Source organism: Lutjanus erythropterus, chromosome 13, assembly GCF_056507025.1.
Source record: "Lutjanus erythropterus isolate fLutEry1 chromosome 13, fLutEry1.hap2, whole genome shotgun sequence".
NCBI lineage: Eukaryota > Metazoa > Chordata > Actinopteri > Lutjaniformes > Lutjanidae > Lutjanus > Lutjanus erythropterus.
Window position 1 is genome coordinate 23,520,965 of NC_139329.1, and position 19,633 is coordinate 23,540,597.

Below are 19,633 nucleotides of genomic sequence, written 5' to 3' on the forward strand. Positions count from 1 at the left end.
ATTAATGCTAAGAGCTCTGTGACTACTGAACTAAACTTAAACTTCAGACACTTTTCCAGCTGTAAGCCGACATATGACATGCTTGCTAAAGTAAGATTACATCTATTTAGTAGTAATTCATTTTATTTATAGGGGGCTTTTCTAAACACTCAAAAGAAGCTTTACACGACAAATTAGGTTCGTTTAAATTATTTATTTCTGTTTTTATCAACCAGCTACAAGCCATTAAGTTTGCTACTCGTAAGTTCACCCACATCACACACAAACAAATGCAGAAAAACTAGAAAACACTGGCCCTAATGAGTAAATGTTTAATTGGGTATGATCTTGGAACACAATTAACTGTTCAGTTGTACTGGAATAATAAAGTGATTTTTAAGTTTAGAGTTCGTGACTACACGGTGAATTGGCTCCTGATGATTAGACCAGCACCTTGATGAAAACACCTGCATCATTGATGTGTGGGTGTCACTGTGAACTGCTTGGTCTTACAAGTAAATAGTTGAATCGCCTGCTGTCATTATACACACAGCACAGACAATAGAGCCATTGTCATGTAATTTTCTCAGTGAGACACTGGTGGCATTTTAAGTTGACACTGTAGGCAGACGATGACAGCAATCAAGGATGTAGTCTTACATGCACATCCTGGGCTATTCATAACCCCAAATGAAACACACAACACATTCAAACCAACAGTAACCTGAAACACAACATAATATAATTTCTCATCCGTTTCTTCGATATTATGGCCATTATTATTGGTTGCATGAGATATTTGCCTTTGCCAAATGGGTCACGCTTAATACAAAACAGAACAAAATACCTTCTAAAGAAATAAGACACAACAAAATTTATCAACCAAAATTGTCCAAAATACATAACAATTTGTAGGTTTTGAAAATTTCTGACTATACTCTTAAAAAAGAGACTGCAGGCAGCATATACTGCTTGTCTATTAAGTTGTCAAAGTCTTTTTGTATAATTGATTGTACTTCAAACAAGTACTTGTAACATTATAAGATGCCCAATAGCATGGTCAATAATTAATCAACTATTAAATGAATTGCCAAGTATTTTGATAATCGAAGAATTGTTTTGAGTAATTTTTAACAAAAAATGTCCAAGTTCTTTAATTTTAGCTTCTCAAAGTTGAATATTTTGTGGTTTCTTGAGTCCTCTAAGACATTAAACTGAATATCTTTGTGTGGTGGACAAACCAAGACAATTGAGGACAGCACCTTGGAAGATTTCTGGGTGTTAACAGCTCACTGGATCAGCACAACATGGCCACCAACAAAGTACAAAAGTAATATAGTAATATAAAGAGTAATGTACTTTTGATACCGAGTAATAATTAGGGTAATGTTATTACTTTTTAAAGAAGTAAGAAGCAAATGTAACATATTACACTACCAGACTCGTTTAACTTCTGCATCTGTTTTTCTCATGGCAAAGCTTAACTGCAGTAAACTGTTGCACCGCATCAGTCTACGGTTTGTTTGCATCTGCTTCCACATGAGATCACATGAAATTGTCTCCCATGAAATCCAGCAAGATGATCTCACGAGACTGTGTTCCCCCGTTCATAATCTTAATATAAACATATAATAAGGTCTGGCTGTCACCTGGAGGAATTTGGAGAAAATTTAAAGAGTAATGAATATTTAATAGTCAGTATTTTATTATAAGAAAAGTTGCAAAAATGTTTGGGAATTCTGTTAGTTATAGTTTTTAGTTTTTTATTAGAAATTTCCTCCAAAAATTATTACTTGTCACAGAAAAAGCCTGGAACAACACAATGTCAACAAAACAGCATAAATCCCACAAATTTCTCTAGAAATGTCTCCCAGAGTTGCTTGTTTAATCAAGAGATACGGTAGACATAGAGAATACAACATCACTTACATTTCTGAAAAGCATCAAATGACCTTTCAGACCAAGTGTATCATGTCTTGGCAAAAGCATGCATTACTTCTCAAAAAGGGTGGGAGCAAAAAAAAAAAAAAAAAAAAGAGCAATGTTAATATAAAGGGCTGTCGAGCGTTGTCTGATTATTACCTGCTTTGGTGGCCGCAACAATGAAGTGGAGATTTGTGTGGTTGTGTTTTCTTGCTTTGTCTGTTGCCAGTGTCGCTGATATCCAAGCCAGACAGGGTAAGACTAAACATTTTAGATTTATATTAGATCATATTATATTTATGCTCATGTGAGGAAATTTTAATAATGCTTTTCCTTTTCTCATTTGCCTCCCCAGTTCGCAACCATGTCAACAGGATCTGCAGCACATGGGGCAGAGAGCACTTCAAGACGTTTGATGGTGATGTGTACCAGTTCCCTGGTATGTGCGAATACAACCTGGTCTCCGACTGCCACAAGTCTTACCAGGATTTCGCAGTACATTTTAAAAGGAAAAAGCATGACGGAAACCTGACAATCAGTTATGTGGCAGTCACCATCAATACAGTATTCAAACTCACCAAGGGCTTGGTCACTGTGGATGGCCGTCAGTGAGTAAAAACCTACACTGAGTAGAAGTTTATTTTGTCCCCAAAATAGAAAAGTTTGTCACTCTGCTCTGATATTTGTGCATTATAATTAATATAGCATTTTCTTTTTGCCAGCGTCAAAATGCCATACAACAAGGCAGGAGTACAAGTAGAAGAAAATGGTGCATACATTAAGCTCCAGTCCAAAATTGGCATTGTCGTCAGGTGGAATGGTGATGATGCCGTCATGGTAAATATTTTATGTAGATATTTCTTATAAAGAGATTTCTCTATAATCTTGCACACATCAGAATACTACTGCTTCATGGATATGTGGTACTCACTGCACAATTAAAAACATATTTTAACCCTTCGTATTGTCTGTTGTAGGTGGAACTTGATGAAAAATATGCTAATCGTACTTGTGGACTTTGTGGAGACTTCAATGGTGTTTCTGTCCACAATGAGTTCATTCAGAGTGGTATATATCATTCTTTACTTTATGTATTAATACTGTTCAACAACCAACCAATTTATCTTTGACATTTGACACTATAATTGCAATCACATGCAGGTCGTAAAATCAGCCCCATTGAGTTTGGCAACAAATATAAAGTCCATCGTCCAAATGATGACTGTGAGGACCCGTATGAAGAGGAAGATGAATCACCGGAGGCTGTGACTGAGTCAGATTCATGCAAGAAGTTTGTGAGTTCATTATCCATATAGTTGCAGCAGTAGAGATGTCATGATAAGTTGTAAGTGTAGCATTCTGTAACTTTGGTCTCTATCATTTGTCTCTTCTCCCTTTCAGCGACCCAAATGTAACCAGATGTTGCGTTCAAAGTCTTGGAGCTCCTGCACCAAACAGATCGACCCTAAACCTTACATCCAGGCCTGCGTGCAGGACATGTGTGGCTGCACCAACAGTACAAAAGACTTCTGTGTCTGCAGCACGCTGTCTGAGTTCTCTCGCCAGTGTTCCCATGCAGGAGGGCAGCCTCCCAACTGGAGGAGACCTGATTTCTGTGGTAATGTCCTCTTTTCTGTTTTGTCTTTTATTATATCTATATATTTTATATGATAAGGGGTGGAGAGAGCACTAAAGAACAGTGGAGTTCTGTGGCAAGGCTACAGAGGATCCACACACATTTTAACTTGATATATTCGTTATTGGTTTAAGTGTTTCAGGGGAACTGGTCCAAATAACCAAAACAAAAGTATGCCTTGGTGGGAAATAAATGAGAGCCTGTGATAATATGACACGACTCACAGTAATCCCCATGTCCATCTGTTTCTTTAAAACTGTGCCATATCTTCACAGCTAAGACGTGCCCCTTCAACATGGTTTATGAAGAGAGCGGCTCCCCTTGCATGGACACATGCAGACTCCCAGATACAAGTTCACTGTGTGAGGACCACAAAATGGATGGTTGCTTCTGTCCTCCTGGTTGGTGCTGTTTTAAATCTAACATTTCACTTTCAGATGTCATCTATCAAGTCTGTGAATGTTCATGTTGCTTGTGTCTCCTTCAGGAACTGTGTTTGATGATATTTCTGAGAGAGGATGCATTGCTCAATCTGAATGTCAGTGCAAGCACAACAACATCTACAACTCTGGTGAGGTTTACCGACAGGGCAGAGAGGAATGGTATGTCACATGCACCTTTTTTGTTGGGGGGAGTTGTTTTGTTTGTTTTTTTTTTGTTTTTTTTTGTTAACTTAAATTATTTGTATTGTTTCAGTACATGTTTTGAGGGGAGATGGGATTGTAAGAGTCTTCCAACACCAGCTACATGTGCAGTTGAGGAGGGTTCACATGTAACTACCTTTGATGGAAAAACCTACACCTTCCATGGAGACTGTTACTACACTCTAGCTAAGGTGGAACGCAAGGTGAATGAGTCAGTGCTTTTACTATTTAATTTTTAAAACCATATATGCTGAAGAAAAAAGACTGATTATTTATTTAATTGCACTCACACTATATATTTCAGATTGCTGCAAGTCCAAGTTTTACCATCCAGGCAGAGTTGGTACCATGTAAAAAGCAAGAGTTTGACACTTGTCTGAAGACTGTTAAAATCATGCTGAATAATGACAGAAACCATGTGAGTTAAAACTGGTCAGTTAAGAAGACTGTAAACATCAATAAATTCACACTGATATCTTCAACACTCGAATGATCACTTCTGTTTATATTCAGGTATTAATGTTCACTTCTGATGGCAAAGTAAAGCAGAATATGCAGACCATCAGTTTGCCGTACCACTCAGGTGAGTCACACCACAAGAAACAATAAGAAACTCTGAATGAAACTGAGATATTGTCATATTTCATTCATGCTATAACATCAGTAAATTATCTGACTTTTTGTATTTCTCCTCATTCAAAGGTGACATCAACATATTCCACGCTTCATCCTTTCACATCTTGCTTCAGACCAGTTTTGGGTTACAAATTCAGATCCAGCATGTGCCTATCATGCAAGTCTACGTCAGGCTGGACCAGAGTTACAAAGCAAAGACTCGAGGTAAGTTTTTCATTTGTCTGAAGCACTGGCATTATAACAAGTATACCAGCATACATTTACAATAAAGTATTACTCACTGTAGACATGCATACTGCAGTCTGATGGGGATGACAACAGTTATGTTGATTTATTAGTGTAATATGAAACAATGTTTGCCATAAAAAAAACTGTCAATACTGTATTTATTAATGACACCCCCACAATATATGTTGGGCAAGTAGTGCAGAACAAATGGACATAAATTTGTTTAATATATTTGGCTATAATCTCATCTAGTAGTTGTTATACATTATTTTTATATATTCCCTGAAATACTATTTTGATATCCAAGGCTGTTGCCCCCCTCTTCTTCATTCCACCCCTGAATCCTTGCAAAAACCAAAAAAATATGACAAACCAAAAAACAGTAAAGTAAATTAAGATAGATAAAGTAGTAGATAAATGCATGATTAAGTCATATAGTGGGTGGATTTTGCTTTAAATATACATTCCTTATATCTCCTACCTTCTTCTTCCCCATCTACATGAATAAATATTAGGAATCTTTCAGTTGTAGTGTAGTGTTATATTTTTTTATCATGATGTTCATCCAGCATATGTCATTCAGTACTGCTGCAGTGTTTTGTTTGGTGCTTTCCAGAGTGGTTGTAATGAAGGGCTTGACAGCAATATTTATCACCTAGGTACTTACTGGTACTTTCCCAGCATTCAGGCTAGCATTCAGCAATCAGACTAGCATTCAGATATCAGGCCGCCATCTAGGCTAGCTATCAGGTCAGCTATCTTATCTATTGAAATAATAAATCTTTTTGTCTTTTAATTAATTTTTAAAAAAATATAAGAATAAATCATATGAATCTAAGGGAAGCAGCAATTTTCTAGAATATGAATGACATTAAGGCCCGATAAGACAATATTTGATCCACGAATATGTTTGAACGTAAGCCAAAATGTTAAAAGTGGGAGGAGGCTCCTAGATCCTCCAAAATGGTATATAATAGGGTGTGATGAACCTCTTTCTTCAGTCTAAGCCCGAGTTTGACTCACGCTTCTTGATTTTTCTACACCAAGAGAGATCAATAAACTTCGTATGGCAGAACTTGTTGCTCCTCCAGTGATTCTTCCAGACTCTCCTGATTTTTCCTGAATAATGATGGCTTGAACTTTGAAAATACAAGTGATAACAGTGTTTTTTTTAATGAAGGTTGTTAAGGTGTTGTGGCTCTAAGCCCGGACCTCACTGGCCTATTTTTCTGAGACTTTTTGTCACAACAGTAGGTTATCTACATTTAAGTGCTGATGAAATTCAAATTCAATCATAAAATATTTGGTTTCCTCAGGTTTATGTGGGAACTACAACATGGCGCTGTCTGATGACATGAAGACTCCTCAGGGCATTGTGGAGGGAACAGCAGCAACTTTTTGTAACTCTTGGAAAACAAACATGTGTCAAAACAGAGAGGAAAGACCTGATGACCCCTGTGCCCTCAGTGTGGAAAATGGTAACATGCAGTGGTTGATTATTCTACTGTTTATCTTTACTGTTTTTTATTTGTGTATTTTTTTTTATTCTCAGATTGTTTGTTGTCTGCAAGTATGTCATGTTAAAGTAGACGGTTGAACAGAATTTTAGATTAATTGTTTCTCCATTCTCAGAGTGGTACGCCAAACACTGGTGCGCCTTGCTATTAAAGAAAAACAGCACCTTTGCACAGTGTCATTCAGCGGTGGATCCAGAGCTGTACCACAAGGTACAGCAAAACCTTTCTCTGTGTCTTTCATGTAATTCAGGTTGAATGGGACTGTAATTTTCTTAAAGTGTCTGTCTTTTGCAGCGATGCATTTATGCAAGCTGTAACTGTGAGAAGAGTGAGGCCTGCCTCTGTGCCGTCTTCTCCTCCTATGCACGAGCTTGTTCATCAAAGGACGTGTTCTTGACAGACTGGAGACAGAACGTGTGTGGTAAGAATTTCTTTTATTATGCTGAGGCAACGCTAAATGATGAGTTTATGATCACTGTCCCTTTCATAAGTTGGTCGTAAAACTATGCTAAGTAACCAGCATTACATTGTGCACTAAACAGATAAATACACAAGGAGCTGCCCAGAATCTCAGACCTTCTCATACAAGATTCAGAGATGCCAGTTAACTTGCAGATCACTGGGCTCAAAGCAGCAGAGCTGCACTTCTGACTTCTTGCCTGTGGATGGCTGCTCTTGTGCTGAGGGTCTCTACTTAAATGAAAATGGCATCTGTGTCCCCATGGCAAAATGTTCCTGCTACCATAATGAACACTACATTGAACCAGGAAAGTCTATCAACATCAATGACGAACACTGGTGAGTCAGTTGTTTCCAATTTGGCAACACTGGACTTCACATCACTTATCTTATAAGGATTATAATATGATTATAATACTTGCAGTGTAGGAGATTTACAGAAATGTAACTTTGTGATGCAATATATTTTTCCAGTGTCTGTTCCAATGGAACACTTCATTGCCATTCTTGGAGATCTCAATCATCAAGTGAGTTTTTTTTGTTTATTTCTCTAGCACAGCACAAACATTTGCTTGATGCATTGTATAATAATTGATTTTTACATCTATTGTAGCATGCCGCCCTCCAAAAGTATTCTTCAACTGCTCCACTGCGAGGACAGGAGAGCTTGGACTGCAGTGTGCTCAGACTTGTTTAAATCTGGACAATACTTGTGTAAGCTGTTTTTGCTGCTGTGCCTCATACAACTTAATCTAATGTATTTCCTGAATTTAATGGTGGACTCTACAGTCCCTTTTACACAGCCTGTCAGAGGTGGGAATGTGGCACCTTTATTCTGTCTCGTTGTCTGTATAAAAGTTACAGAGTTAGAATGGGGGGGGGGGGGGTGCATTTTTTGTTCTGCCTCCGACCTGCCAAGGAAGGTAGTAACAGAGCTGTAATACAGCCAGATTGACGTCTGAGGATAAGCTGGAACAGCAGGACAGGACACTGTTGAGTTCACTTACATGTGCTTGTCTTTAAATTACATATTTATTCAATATATTTTTCAGCTGTGTTTAAGCAGAGACAGGCAGGAGGAGAGAAATCCTCCCCATTATGTAAGGCAAACTTGCAGCGCTATTGTGGGATCTCTGTGTAAACAGGGCTTATGTTACATTGGAAATGTTACACACTGTGTATAGTTAGAGTAGCTTTTACAGTAATTTCTAGGGACATTTACACAGTATCAGTATTCCCTTTTTCTATCACAGTGATGTTTTTATCTTCCCAGGACTCCACAGAGTGTAAATCAGGCTGTCAGTGTCCACGTGGCCTCCTTGATGATGGCAAAGGTTCCTGTGTGAAAGAACATCAATGTCCATGTCTGCATGGTGGGCGTCATCATGCCCCTGGACAAACAATCCATCACCAGTGCAACAAATGGTATGACCTTGTTTTTAATCATACATATCCCATGAACAAATACTATCATATCATCCTGTATGTTGTACTTAATTGCAGCATTAAATATACTGCTTTTCTTTGTATTTTCAACCATTTCTGATACATCTAGTACCTGCAAAAGTGGAATTTGGGAGTGCACAGAAAAAAAATGTCCTGGAACATGCATTATTTATGGGAGTGGCCACTACAATACATTTGATAAGAAAACATATGGGTTTCAAGGAGACTGTGAATATGTTGCTGTCAAGGTAAACAAAGCATGTCAAAGTCATTCAAATAACAGGCTGTGTCTGAAATCACTCCTGTGTTCACTGATTGACTTATCCCTGTATAGTGGACACTCAATTGTTTACTTATTAGTGAGCAGTAAAATGAGAATGAACTTACTTTTGCATCATCACTAACAGCTATTGAGTTGTAGTTGTAAATCTTGATCAATAAAATGTGGAGCATTGCTGTGTACGATTGTCAGCAGAAAGTAGTATACATGCCATCAACGCTACTTTTTGTACTGTATAATAGATAAATATTTACATTCAATATTCACTCAACAGCCAAATAAAATGAGTGTAAATGAGATTAAATGTGTTACAGTGCACGATACAGTAAATAGGGATTGATTTTGGACACAGCCAACTGTTATTTTTAATATATTATGTCCACACAGGCTTCATGTCAGAAATCCATTGATATGATGTTATAATTCTACATTATTGCTTAACTTGAACACCAGGCTTCAGAGACAGTCATTATTTAATGTTTGCATCAACTATTGTATGTTCATATCCATTGACTTTAAGATGAATGCTTGTCATAATAAGAATTATAAATGAAAAATATAGATAACTAGATGATCTTGTTGGGGATGAATTACAGCTTTGTTTTATGTTCTAGCTTTTTTATCGCTCTTAAAGTAGTGTGGACTAGTGAAGGGCAAGTTGAAGTTAAATTTGATCAGTTTCTGTCTCCTGTGAAGTAAAGATACTTAATTTTAAATGGTTCTCTCTCTTTTAAGAACAAATGTGGCAATAAAACAGCACAGAACAACTTTGGAGTTATCACAGAAAATGTGGAATGTGGAACTACAGGCACCAGATGCTCCAAATCTGTCAGAATCCAACTGGGGGTAAGACCCAATACCAGAATCTGATATGTATTCTGTGCCTAAAACATGCATGAATCAGACAGCATTTTTTACATTACAAGGAATGCAACGGAAATCTCCTTAATATTACAGCGAAAGCAAGTCAAGCTGTCAAAGGGAAAATATGAAGAGGAGGACCTGGGACATGGCACTCATATTTCATACAGAATAAGGAGGGTTGGCTTGTATCTGGTGATTGAATCTGAGATTGGTCTGGCAGTCATGTGGGATCGCAAAACAGCTGTTCGCATCCTCCTGGAGCCACAGCACAACGTGAGTCACAGGAATTGTTTTAGTGATGATCACTGAAATCTCTTACATCTCTTAAGTATTTAGAACTTTATTTAGAGAAACTTTAACATGGTGTGCCATCTTTTTAAATCTGCACTTTAGCTATCTTTGCCAACTGTTTTCTTAAACCACTTAAAAAGCTTTATAGGACAACAATAGTATTGATATATTAAGATTACTGAAAAAATCCATGAGGCACTTATTACAATATTCCAAATAAATGCAGTAAAGAGGATATCCTGTTTGTCGACATGATACAAGTATATTAATTCCTGGAACGTACTTGTTCCTTGTAATGTCAGAGTACTAATTTTGCATATTGTCCTCATGTAAATGAAGTCACTTACCCCTTCTGTCTGGCTGCACAGGGGGCAGTATGTGGCCTTTGTGGAAATTTTGATGGTGATGCACAGAACGACTTCACCACTCAGAGTCAGATGGTAGTGAGCAATCTGTTAGAATTTGCAAACAGCTGGAAAGTGTCAAGCAGCTGCTCAGATGTGGAAGGGAATCCTGACCCTTGTGATGCAAAACCCAATCGACATCCCTGGGCAAAAATGATGTGCAGCATTATAACCGGAGATACTTTCAAAGAGTGTCACAGAAAGGTAATGACAGATTTGTCTCTATTTTATCATGATTTACTTCCCCATGGTTGAAAGAATGCAATACATTTTAAAGAAACCGATCATATATTTTATGATAACAGGTAGATTACCATCCATTTTATGAAAACTGTGTGAAAGACTCATGTGCCTGTGACACTGGAGGAGACTGTGAGTGTTTCTGCACAGCAGTTTCAGCTTATGCTCAAGCTTGCAATGAGGAGGGTGTCTGTGTTGCATGGAGAACTCCAGAAATCTGTCGTAAGTAAACATTTTATTCTCATATTAAGCTAAAGTTTATGAGTCTCTTCAGTCCAAAGTCCTGTTTACAGGTCCACAAATACTTATGATCCCTGAATTTAATGATCTTTTAAGATGTGTGTATGAGCATGGCTTCTTTTCTTTATAAATAGGATATAATATAAAAGACTGCTATGATATGTGTAAATAACGCCTTTAGATTAATGAATATTTGATGTAGTATAACTTAAGATACAATGTATTATTCAATTCATTTTTAATTGTCTTGAAGTTCGTTATTCAAAAATAAGCTTTGCCCTTTATCATTATCCATGGTAGTTTTCTGTCATTCTGAGTCAAAGATAGCTTCCTGAATTTATTTAAAACTAAATGGAATCTGGAAGCTCTCAAAGAAATACAATTTGAACATGTATTAGGTGGAATTTAAGTTTGAGTTCTCTTTCACTGAGTCAAGCTTTATAAGAGATTAATCCACTTATTTGAATCAATTCCCTTTATCAAAATCATAACATATATCTTTTCCTTCTAGCTGTCTTTTGTGATTACTATAACAGCCCAGGCAACTGCACGTGGCACTACAGCCCTTGTCACACACCATGCTACAAGACCTGTTTAAATCCACAAGGAGTTTGTAGCAACCCTATACCCAACCTGGAAGGTAAGAGGGGAACTCACAATGTGTCATGGTACATCTAATCAATGTGTTAAATTCCTAATGTTGAACAATTCCAATTTGTGAAACAGTAAAGAATGGATATTATAGACCATCTGGCTGCTCCAATGTCAAAGAATAAAAGATAATGTAAACACAATGATTTTACTGTCAAAAAAATAATGTATATTAATGATGTTGTATGCTGTTTTTCTTACAGGCTGTTACCCTGTATGCCCGGAAGATACTCCTATATTTGATGAGAAGAAGCAGGAGTGTGTGAAGGACTGTCTCTATTCTACTACTACAACAACTGAATCGCCAACTACCACCACAAAATCTACGACCCCACCAACTGAATCTACTACGACAACTGAATCGCCAACTACCACCACAAGATCTACGACCCCACCAACTGAATCTACTACTACAACTGAATCACCTACAACCACCACAAGATTTACAACCCCACCAACTCAATCTACTACTACAACTGAATCATCAACGACCACCACAAGATCTACAACCCCACCAACTGAATCTACTACTACAAGTGAATCACCTACAACCACCACAAGATCTACAACCCCACCAACTGAATCTACTACTACTACAACTGAATCGCCAACTACCACCACAAGATCTACGACCCCACCAACTGAATCTACTACTACAACTGAATCGCCTACAACCACCACAAGATCTACGACCCCACCAACTGAATCTACTACTACAACTGAATCACCAACTACCACCACAAGATCTACGACCCCGCCAACTGAATCTACTACTACTACAACTGAATCGCCAACTACCACCACAAGATCTACGACCCCACCAACTGAATCTACTACTACAACTGAATCGCCTACAACCACCACAAGATCTACAACCCCACCAACTGAATCTACTAGTACAAGTCGATCACCAACTACCACCACAAGATCTACAACCCCACCAACTGAATCTACTACTACAACAACTACAACTGCTGCCACTACACCAGTATGTGAATGGTCAGAGTGGTATGATAACCCAGTAGAGGACAACAGTGACTGGGAAACATATGAAAACATAACAAATAGGGGTAGACATATATGTGAAAACCCTTATAAAATCGATTGTAGATCTGCAGACAATCCTGACATGGATTTCACTAAATATGTAAGTGAGAGTAAACAAGTTGTCACTTGTGATGAGGACATAGGTTTAATATGTAGACAGCAGGACCAGACAAGCCGTCCATTTAAATGCTTTAACTATGAAATCAGAGTATGTTGTCGTACATCTGTAACAACTACCACCACAAGATCTACGACCCCCTCAACTGCATCTACCACTACGACTGAATCACCAACAACCACCACAAGATTTACGACCCCACCAACTGAATCTACTACTACAACTGAATCACCTACAACCACCACAAGATCTACAACCCCACCAACTGAATCTACTACTACAACTGAATCACCAACGATCACCACAAGGTCTACGACCCCATCAACTGCACCTACTACTACAACTGAATCGCCAACTACCACCACAAGATCTACGACCCCACCAACTGAATCTACTACTACAACTGAATCACCTACAACCACCACAAGATCTACAACCCCACCAACTGAATCTACTACTACAACAACTACAACTGCTGCCACTACACCAGTATGTGAATGGTCAGAGTGGTATGATAACCCAGTAGAGGACAACAGTGACTGGGAAACATATGAAAACATAACAAATAGGGGTAGACATATATGTGAAAACCCTTATAAAATCGATTGTAGATCTGCAGACAATCCTGACATGGAATTCACTAAATATGTAAGTGAGAGTAAACAAGTTGTCACTTGTGATGAGGACAGAGGTTTAATATGTAGACAGCAGGACCAGACAAGCCGTCCATTTAAATGCTTTAACTATGAAATCAGAGTATGTTGTCGTACATCTGTAACAACTACCATCACAAGATCTACGACCCCCTCAACTGCATCTACCACTACAACTGAATCACCAACAACCACCACAAGATTTACGACCCCACCAACTGAATCTACTACTACAACTGAATCACCTACAACCACCACAAGATCTACAACCCCACCAACTGAATCTACTACTACAAGTCGATCACCAACTACCACCACAAGATCTACAACCCTACCAACTGAATCTACTACTACAACTGAATCACCAACGATCACCACAAGGTCTACAACCCCATCAACTGCACCTACTACTACAACTGAATCGCCAACTACCACCACAAGATCTACGACCCCACCAACTGAATCTACCACTACAACTGAATCACCTACAACCACCACAAGATCTACAACCCCACCAACTGAATCTACTACTACAACAACTACAACTGCTGCCACTACACCAGAATGTGAATGGTCAGAGTGGTATGATAACCCAGTAGAGGACAACAGTGACTGGGAAACATATGAAAACATAACAAATAGGGGTAGACACATATGTGAAAACCCTTATAAAATCGATTGTAGATCTGCAGACAATCCTGACATGGATTTCACTAAATATGTAAGTGAGAGTAAACAAGTTGTCACTTGTGATGAGGACATAGGTTTAATATGTAGACAGCAGGACCAGACAAGCCGTCCATTTAAATGCTTTAACTATGAAATCAGAGTATGTTGTCGTACATCTGTAACAACTACCACCACAAGATCTACGACCCCCTCAACTGCATCTACCACTACAACTGAATCACCAACAACCACCACAAGATTTACGACCCCACCAACTGAATCTACTACTACAACTGAATCACCTACAACCACCACAAGATCTACAACCCCACCAACTGAATCTACTACTACAAGTCGATCACCAACTACCACCACAAGATCTACAACCCTACCAACTGAATCTACTACTACAACTGAATCACCAACGATCACCACAAGGTCTACGACCCCATCAACTGCACCTACTACTACAACTGAATCGCCAACTACCACCACAAGATCTACGACCCCACCAACTGAATCTACTACTACAACTGAATCACCTACAACCACCACAAGATCTACAACCCTACCAACTGAATCTACTACTACAACTGAATCACCAACGATCACCACAAGGTCTACGACCCCATCAACTGCACCTACTACTACAACTGAATCGCCAACTACCACCACAAGATCTACAACCCTACCAACTGAATCTACTACTACAACTGAATCACCAACGATCACCACAAGGTCTATGACCCCATCAACTGCACCTACTACTACAACTGAATCGCCAACTACCACCACAAGATCTACGACCCCACCAACTGAATCTACTACTACAACTGAATCACCTACAACCACCACAAGATCTACAACCCTACCAACTGAATCTACTACTACAACTGAATCACCAACGATCACCACAAGGTCTACGACCCCATCAACTGCACCTACTACTACAACTGAATCGCCAACTACCACCACAAGATCTACAACCCTACCAACTGAATCTACTACTACAACTGAATCAGCAACGATCACCACAAGGTCTACGACCCCATCAACTGCACCTACTACTACAACTGAATTGCCAACTACCACCACAAGATCTACGACCCCACCAACTGAATCTACTACTACAACTGAATCACCTACAACCACCACAAGATCTACAACCCTACCAACTGAATCTACTACTACAACTGAATCACCAACGATCACCACAAGGTCTACGACCCCATCAACTGCACCTACTACTACAACTGAATCGCCAACTACCACCACAAGATCTACAACCCTACCAACTGAATCTACTACTACAACTGAATCACCAACGATCACCACAAGGTCTACGACCCCATCAACTGCACCTACTACTACAACTGAATTGCCAACTACCACCACAAGATCTACGACCCCACCAACTGAATCTACTACTACAACTGAATCACCTACAACCACCACAAGATCTACAACCCTACCAACTGAATCTACTACTACAACTGAATCACCAACGATCACCACAAGGTCTACGACCCCATCAACTGCACCTACTACTACAACTGAATCGCCAACTACCACCACAAGATCTACAACCCTACCAACTGAATCTACTACTACAACTGAATCACCAACGATCACCACAAGGTCTACGACCCCATCAACTGCACCTACTACTACAACTGAATCGCCAACTACCACCACAAGATCTACGACTCCACCAACTGAATCTACTACTACAACTGAATCACCTACAACCACCACAAGATCTACAACCCCACCAACTGAATCTCCTACTACAACAACCACAACTGCTGCCACTACACCAGTATGTAAATGGTCAGAGTGGTATGATAACCCAGTAGAGGACAACAGTGACTGGGAAACATATGAAAACATAACAAATAGGGGTAGACACATATGTGAAAACCCTTATGAAATCGATTGTAGATCTGCAGACAATCCTGACATGGATTTCACTAAATATGTAAGTGAGAGTAAACAAGTTGTCACTTGTGATGAGGACATAGGTTTAATATGTAGACAGCAGGACCAGACAAGCCGTCCATTTAAATGCTTTAACTATGAAATCAGAGTATGTTGTCGTACATCTGTAACAACTACCACCACAAGATCTACGACCCCCTCAACTGCATCTACCACTACAACTGAATCACCAACAACCACCACAAGATTAACGACCCCACCAACTGAATCTACTACTACAACTGAATCACCTACAACCACCACAAGATCTACAACCCCACCAACTGAATCTACTACTACAAGTCGATCACCAACTACCACCACAAGATCTACAACCCTACCAACTGAATCTACTACTACAACTGAATCACCAACGATCACCACAAGGTCTACGACCCCATCAACTGCACCTACTACTACAACTGAATTGCCAACTACCACCACAAGATTTACGACCCCACCAACTGAATCTACTACTACAACTGAATCACCTACAACCACCACAAGATCTACAACCCCACCAACTGAATCTACTACTACAAGTCGATCACCAACTACCACCACAAGATCTACAACCCTACCAACTGAATCTACTACTACAACTGAATCACCAACGATCACCACAAGGTCTACGACCCCATCAACTGCACCTACTACTACAACTGAATCGCCAACTACCACCACAAGATCTACAACCCTACCAACTGAATCTACTACTACAACTGAATCACCAACGATCACCACAAGGTCTATGACCCCATCAACTGCACCTACTACTACAACTGAATCGCCAACTACCACCACAAGATCTACGACCCCACCAACTGAATCTACTACTACAACTGAATCACCTACAACCACCATAAGATCTACAACCCCACCAACTGAATCTACTACTACAACAACTACAACTGCTGCCACTACACCAGTATGTGAATGGTCAGAGTGGTATGATAACCCAGTAGAGGACAACAGTGACTGGGAAACATATGAAAACATAACAAATAGGGGTAGACATATATGTGAAAACCCTTATAAAATCGATTGTAGATCTGCAGACAATCCTGACATGGATTTCACTAAATATGTAAGTGAGAGTAAACAAGTTGTCACTTGTGATGAGGACATAGGTTTAATATGTAGACAGCAGGACCAGACAAGCCGCCCATTTAAATGCTTTAACTATGAAATCAGAGTATGTTGTCGTACATCTGTAACAACTACCACCACAAGATCTACGACCCCCTCAACTGCATCTACCACTACAACTGAATCACCAACAACCACCACAAGATTTACGACCCCACCAACTGAATCTACTACTACAACTGAATCTACTACAACCACCACAAGATCTACAACCCCACCAACTGAATCTACTACTACAAGTCGATCACCAACTACCACCACAAGATCTACAACCCTACCAACTGAATCTACTACGACAACTGAATCACCAACGATCACCACAAGGTCTACGACCCCATCAACTGCACCTACTACTACAACTGAATTACCAACTACCACCACAAGATCTACAACCCCACCAACTGAATCTACTACTACAACTGAATCACCAACAATCACCACAAGATCTACGACGCCCTCAAATGCATCTGCCACCCCACCTGAATCACTAACAATCACCACAAGATCTACAACCCTACAAACTGAATCTACTACTGCAACTGAATCACCAACTACCACCACAAGATCTACGACCCCACCAACTGAATCCACAACTACAACTGAATCGCCAACTACCACCACAAGATCTACGACCCCACCAACTTCATATACCACTACAACTGAGTTGCCAATGACCACCACAAGATCTACGACTCGGTCAACTGAATCTACTTCTACAACTGAATCACCAACAATCACCACTAGGTCTACGACCCCATCAACTGCATCTACCACTACAACTGAATCACCAATGACCACCACAAGATCTACAACCTTGCCAACTGAATCTACTACTACAACGGAATCGCCATCTCCCACCGCAAGATCTACGACCCCCTCAACGGCATCTACCACTACAGCTGAATCGCCAACGACCACCACAACATCTACAACCCTTCCAACTGAATCTACTACTACAACTGAATCACCAAAGACGACCACAAGATCTACGACCCCACCAACTTCATCTACCACTACAACTGAGTTGCCAACGACCACCACAAGATCTATGACCCTACCAACTGAATTTACTACTACAACTGAATCACCAACTACCACCACGAGATCTACAACCCTACCAACTGCATCTACTGCTACAACTGAATCACCAACGATAACCACAAGATCTACGACCCCACCAACTTCATCTACCACTACAACTGAATCACCAACGACCACCACAAGATCTACGACCCGGTCAACTGAATCTACTACTACAACTAAATCACCAACAACCACAAGGTCTACGACCCCCTCAACTGCATATACTACTACAACTGAATCACCTACAACCACCACAAGATCTACAACCTTACCAACTGAATCTACTACTACAACTGAATCACCAGCGATCACCACAAGGTCTACGACCCCATCAACTGCACCTACTACTACAACTGAATCGCCAACTACCACCACAAGATCTACAACCCTACCAACTGAATCTGCTACTACAAATGGAAAAGAAATTACTGCAAGTCCATTCTCAAAGACCACCACAAGAGGTATAACCAAACCACAAGTAAACAGTACTTCAAGTCAATCACCAATAACCACCACAAGGTCTACGACCCCATCAACTGAATCTACTACTACAACTGTATCGCCAACAACCACCACAAGGTCTACGACCCCACCCACTTCATCTACTACTACAACTGAATCATCATCTACCATCACAAGATCTACAACCCCCTCAACTGCATCTACCACTACAACTGAATCACCAACCACCACCAGAAGACCTACAACCCTACCAACTGAATCTACTGCTACAACTGAATCAGCAACGATCACCACAAGGTCTACGACCCCGCCAACTGAATCTACTACTACAACTGAATCGCCATCTACCACCACAAGATCTACGACCCCCTCAACTGCATCTACCACTACAACTGAATCACCAACGACCACCACAAGATTTACAACCCAATCAACTGAATCTACTACAACAAGTGAATCACCAACCACCACCAGAAGATCTACAACCCTACCAACTGAATCTCCTACTACAACTGAATCATCAATGATCACCACAAGATCTACAACCCCATCAACTGCATATACTACTACAACTGTATTGCCAACAAACACCACAAGGTCTACGACCCCACCAACTTCATCTAGTACTACAACTGAATCACCATCTACCACCACAAGATCTACGACCCCACCAACTAAATCTACTACTACAACTGAATCACCAACGATCACCACAAGGTCTACGACCCCATCAACTGCATCTACCACTACAACTGAATCACCAACAATCACCACAAGATTTACAACCCCGCCAACTGAATCTGCTACTACTACAACTGTATCACCAACCACCACCACAACATTTGCAACCCCACCAACTGAATCTACAACCCCCAACCCACCACCTTGCCTTAATTGGGGTGCATTGGTGAGACCATTTAACATATCTTGCACATAAAAACATCTTTTACATTGTAATGAAATTGAATACTTTGGCATTTGTACCTTGTTTTTCTTTTTTCTTTTTTTGACATATTGAATTCTGCCCCTCCCCTTTT

General features: G+C 39.8%; 2 protein-coding genes across 2 annotated transcripts; both read left to right on the forward strand.

Annotated features, from left to right (window-relative positions):
* Window positions 1–1,576: 1,576 nt before the first annotated feature.
* On the forward strand, window positions 1,577–16,088 carry LOC146316589 (mucin-2-like). Its single transcript, XM_084734093.1, has 29 exons — window positions 1,577–2,157; window positions 2,258–2,510; window positions 2,625–2,739; window positions 2,880–2,970; window positions 3,064–3,197; window positions 3,304–3,520; window positions 3,814–3,939; window positions 4,026–4,140; window positions 4,235–4,385; window positions 4,487–4,600; window positions 4,696–4,765; window positions 4,885–5,022; window positions 6,363–6,524; window positions 6,679–6,773; window positions 6,858–6,984; window positions 7,106–7,361; window positions 7,497–7,549; window positions 7,636–7,736; window positions 8,296–8,447; window positions 8,578–8,716; window positions 9,484–9,594; window positions 9,706–9,885; window positions 10,272–10,511; window positions 10,613–10,769; window positions 11,299–11,427; window positions 11,642–11,710; window positions 12,428–13,103; window positions 15,144–15,744; window positions 16,011–16,088. The coding sequence occupies exons 1-29, from the start codon at window positions 2,082–2,084 to the stop codon at window positions 16,086–16,088; spliced, it is 4,926 nt and encodes a 1,641-aa protein (XP_084590219.1). The 5' UTR covers window positions 1,577–2,081.
* A 998-nt stretch (window positions 16,089–17,086) lies between these two features.
* On the forward strand, window positions 17,087–19,220 carry LOC146316590 (uncharacterized). The gene is made up of 3 exons (XM_084734096.1): window positions 17,087–17,097; window positions 17,616–18,351; window positions 19,134–19,220. Exons 1-3 carry the CDS (start codon window positions 17,087–17,089, stop codon window positions 19,218–19,220), a joined length of 834 nt encoding a protein of 277 aa, XP_084590222.1.
* The last annotated feature ends 413 nt before the right edge of the window (window positions 19,221–19,633 follow it).

Bases quoted from the DNA above. Each gene is read 5' to 3' on its own strand.
- LOC146316589 (XM_084734093.1), top strand. From the start codon at position 2,082: ATGAAGTGGAGATTTGTGTGGTTGTGTTTTCTTGCTTTGTCTGTTGCC. The intron at 6,985-7,105 runs GTAAGAATTTCT...TGCACTAAACAG, and splicing joins CTGGAGACAGAACGTGTGTG to ATAAATACACAAGGAGCTGC. The intron at 7,550-7,635 runs GTGAGTTTTTTT...CATCTATTGTAG, and splicing joins TTGGAGATCTCAATCATCAA to CATGCCGCCCTCCAAAAGTA.
- LOC146316590 (XM_084734096.1), top strand. The intron at 18,352-19,133 runs GCATATACTACT...GATCACCACAAG, and splicing joins GGTCTACGACCCCCTCAACT to ATCTACAACCCCATCAACTG.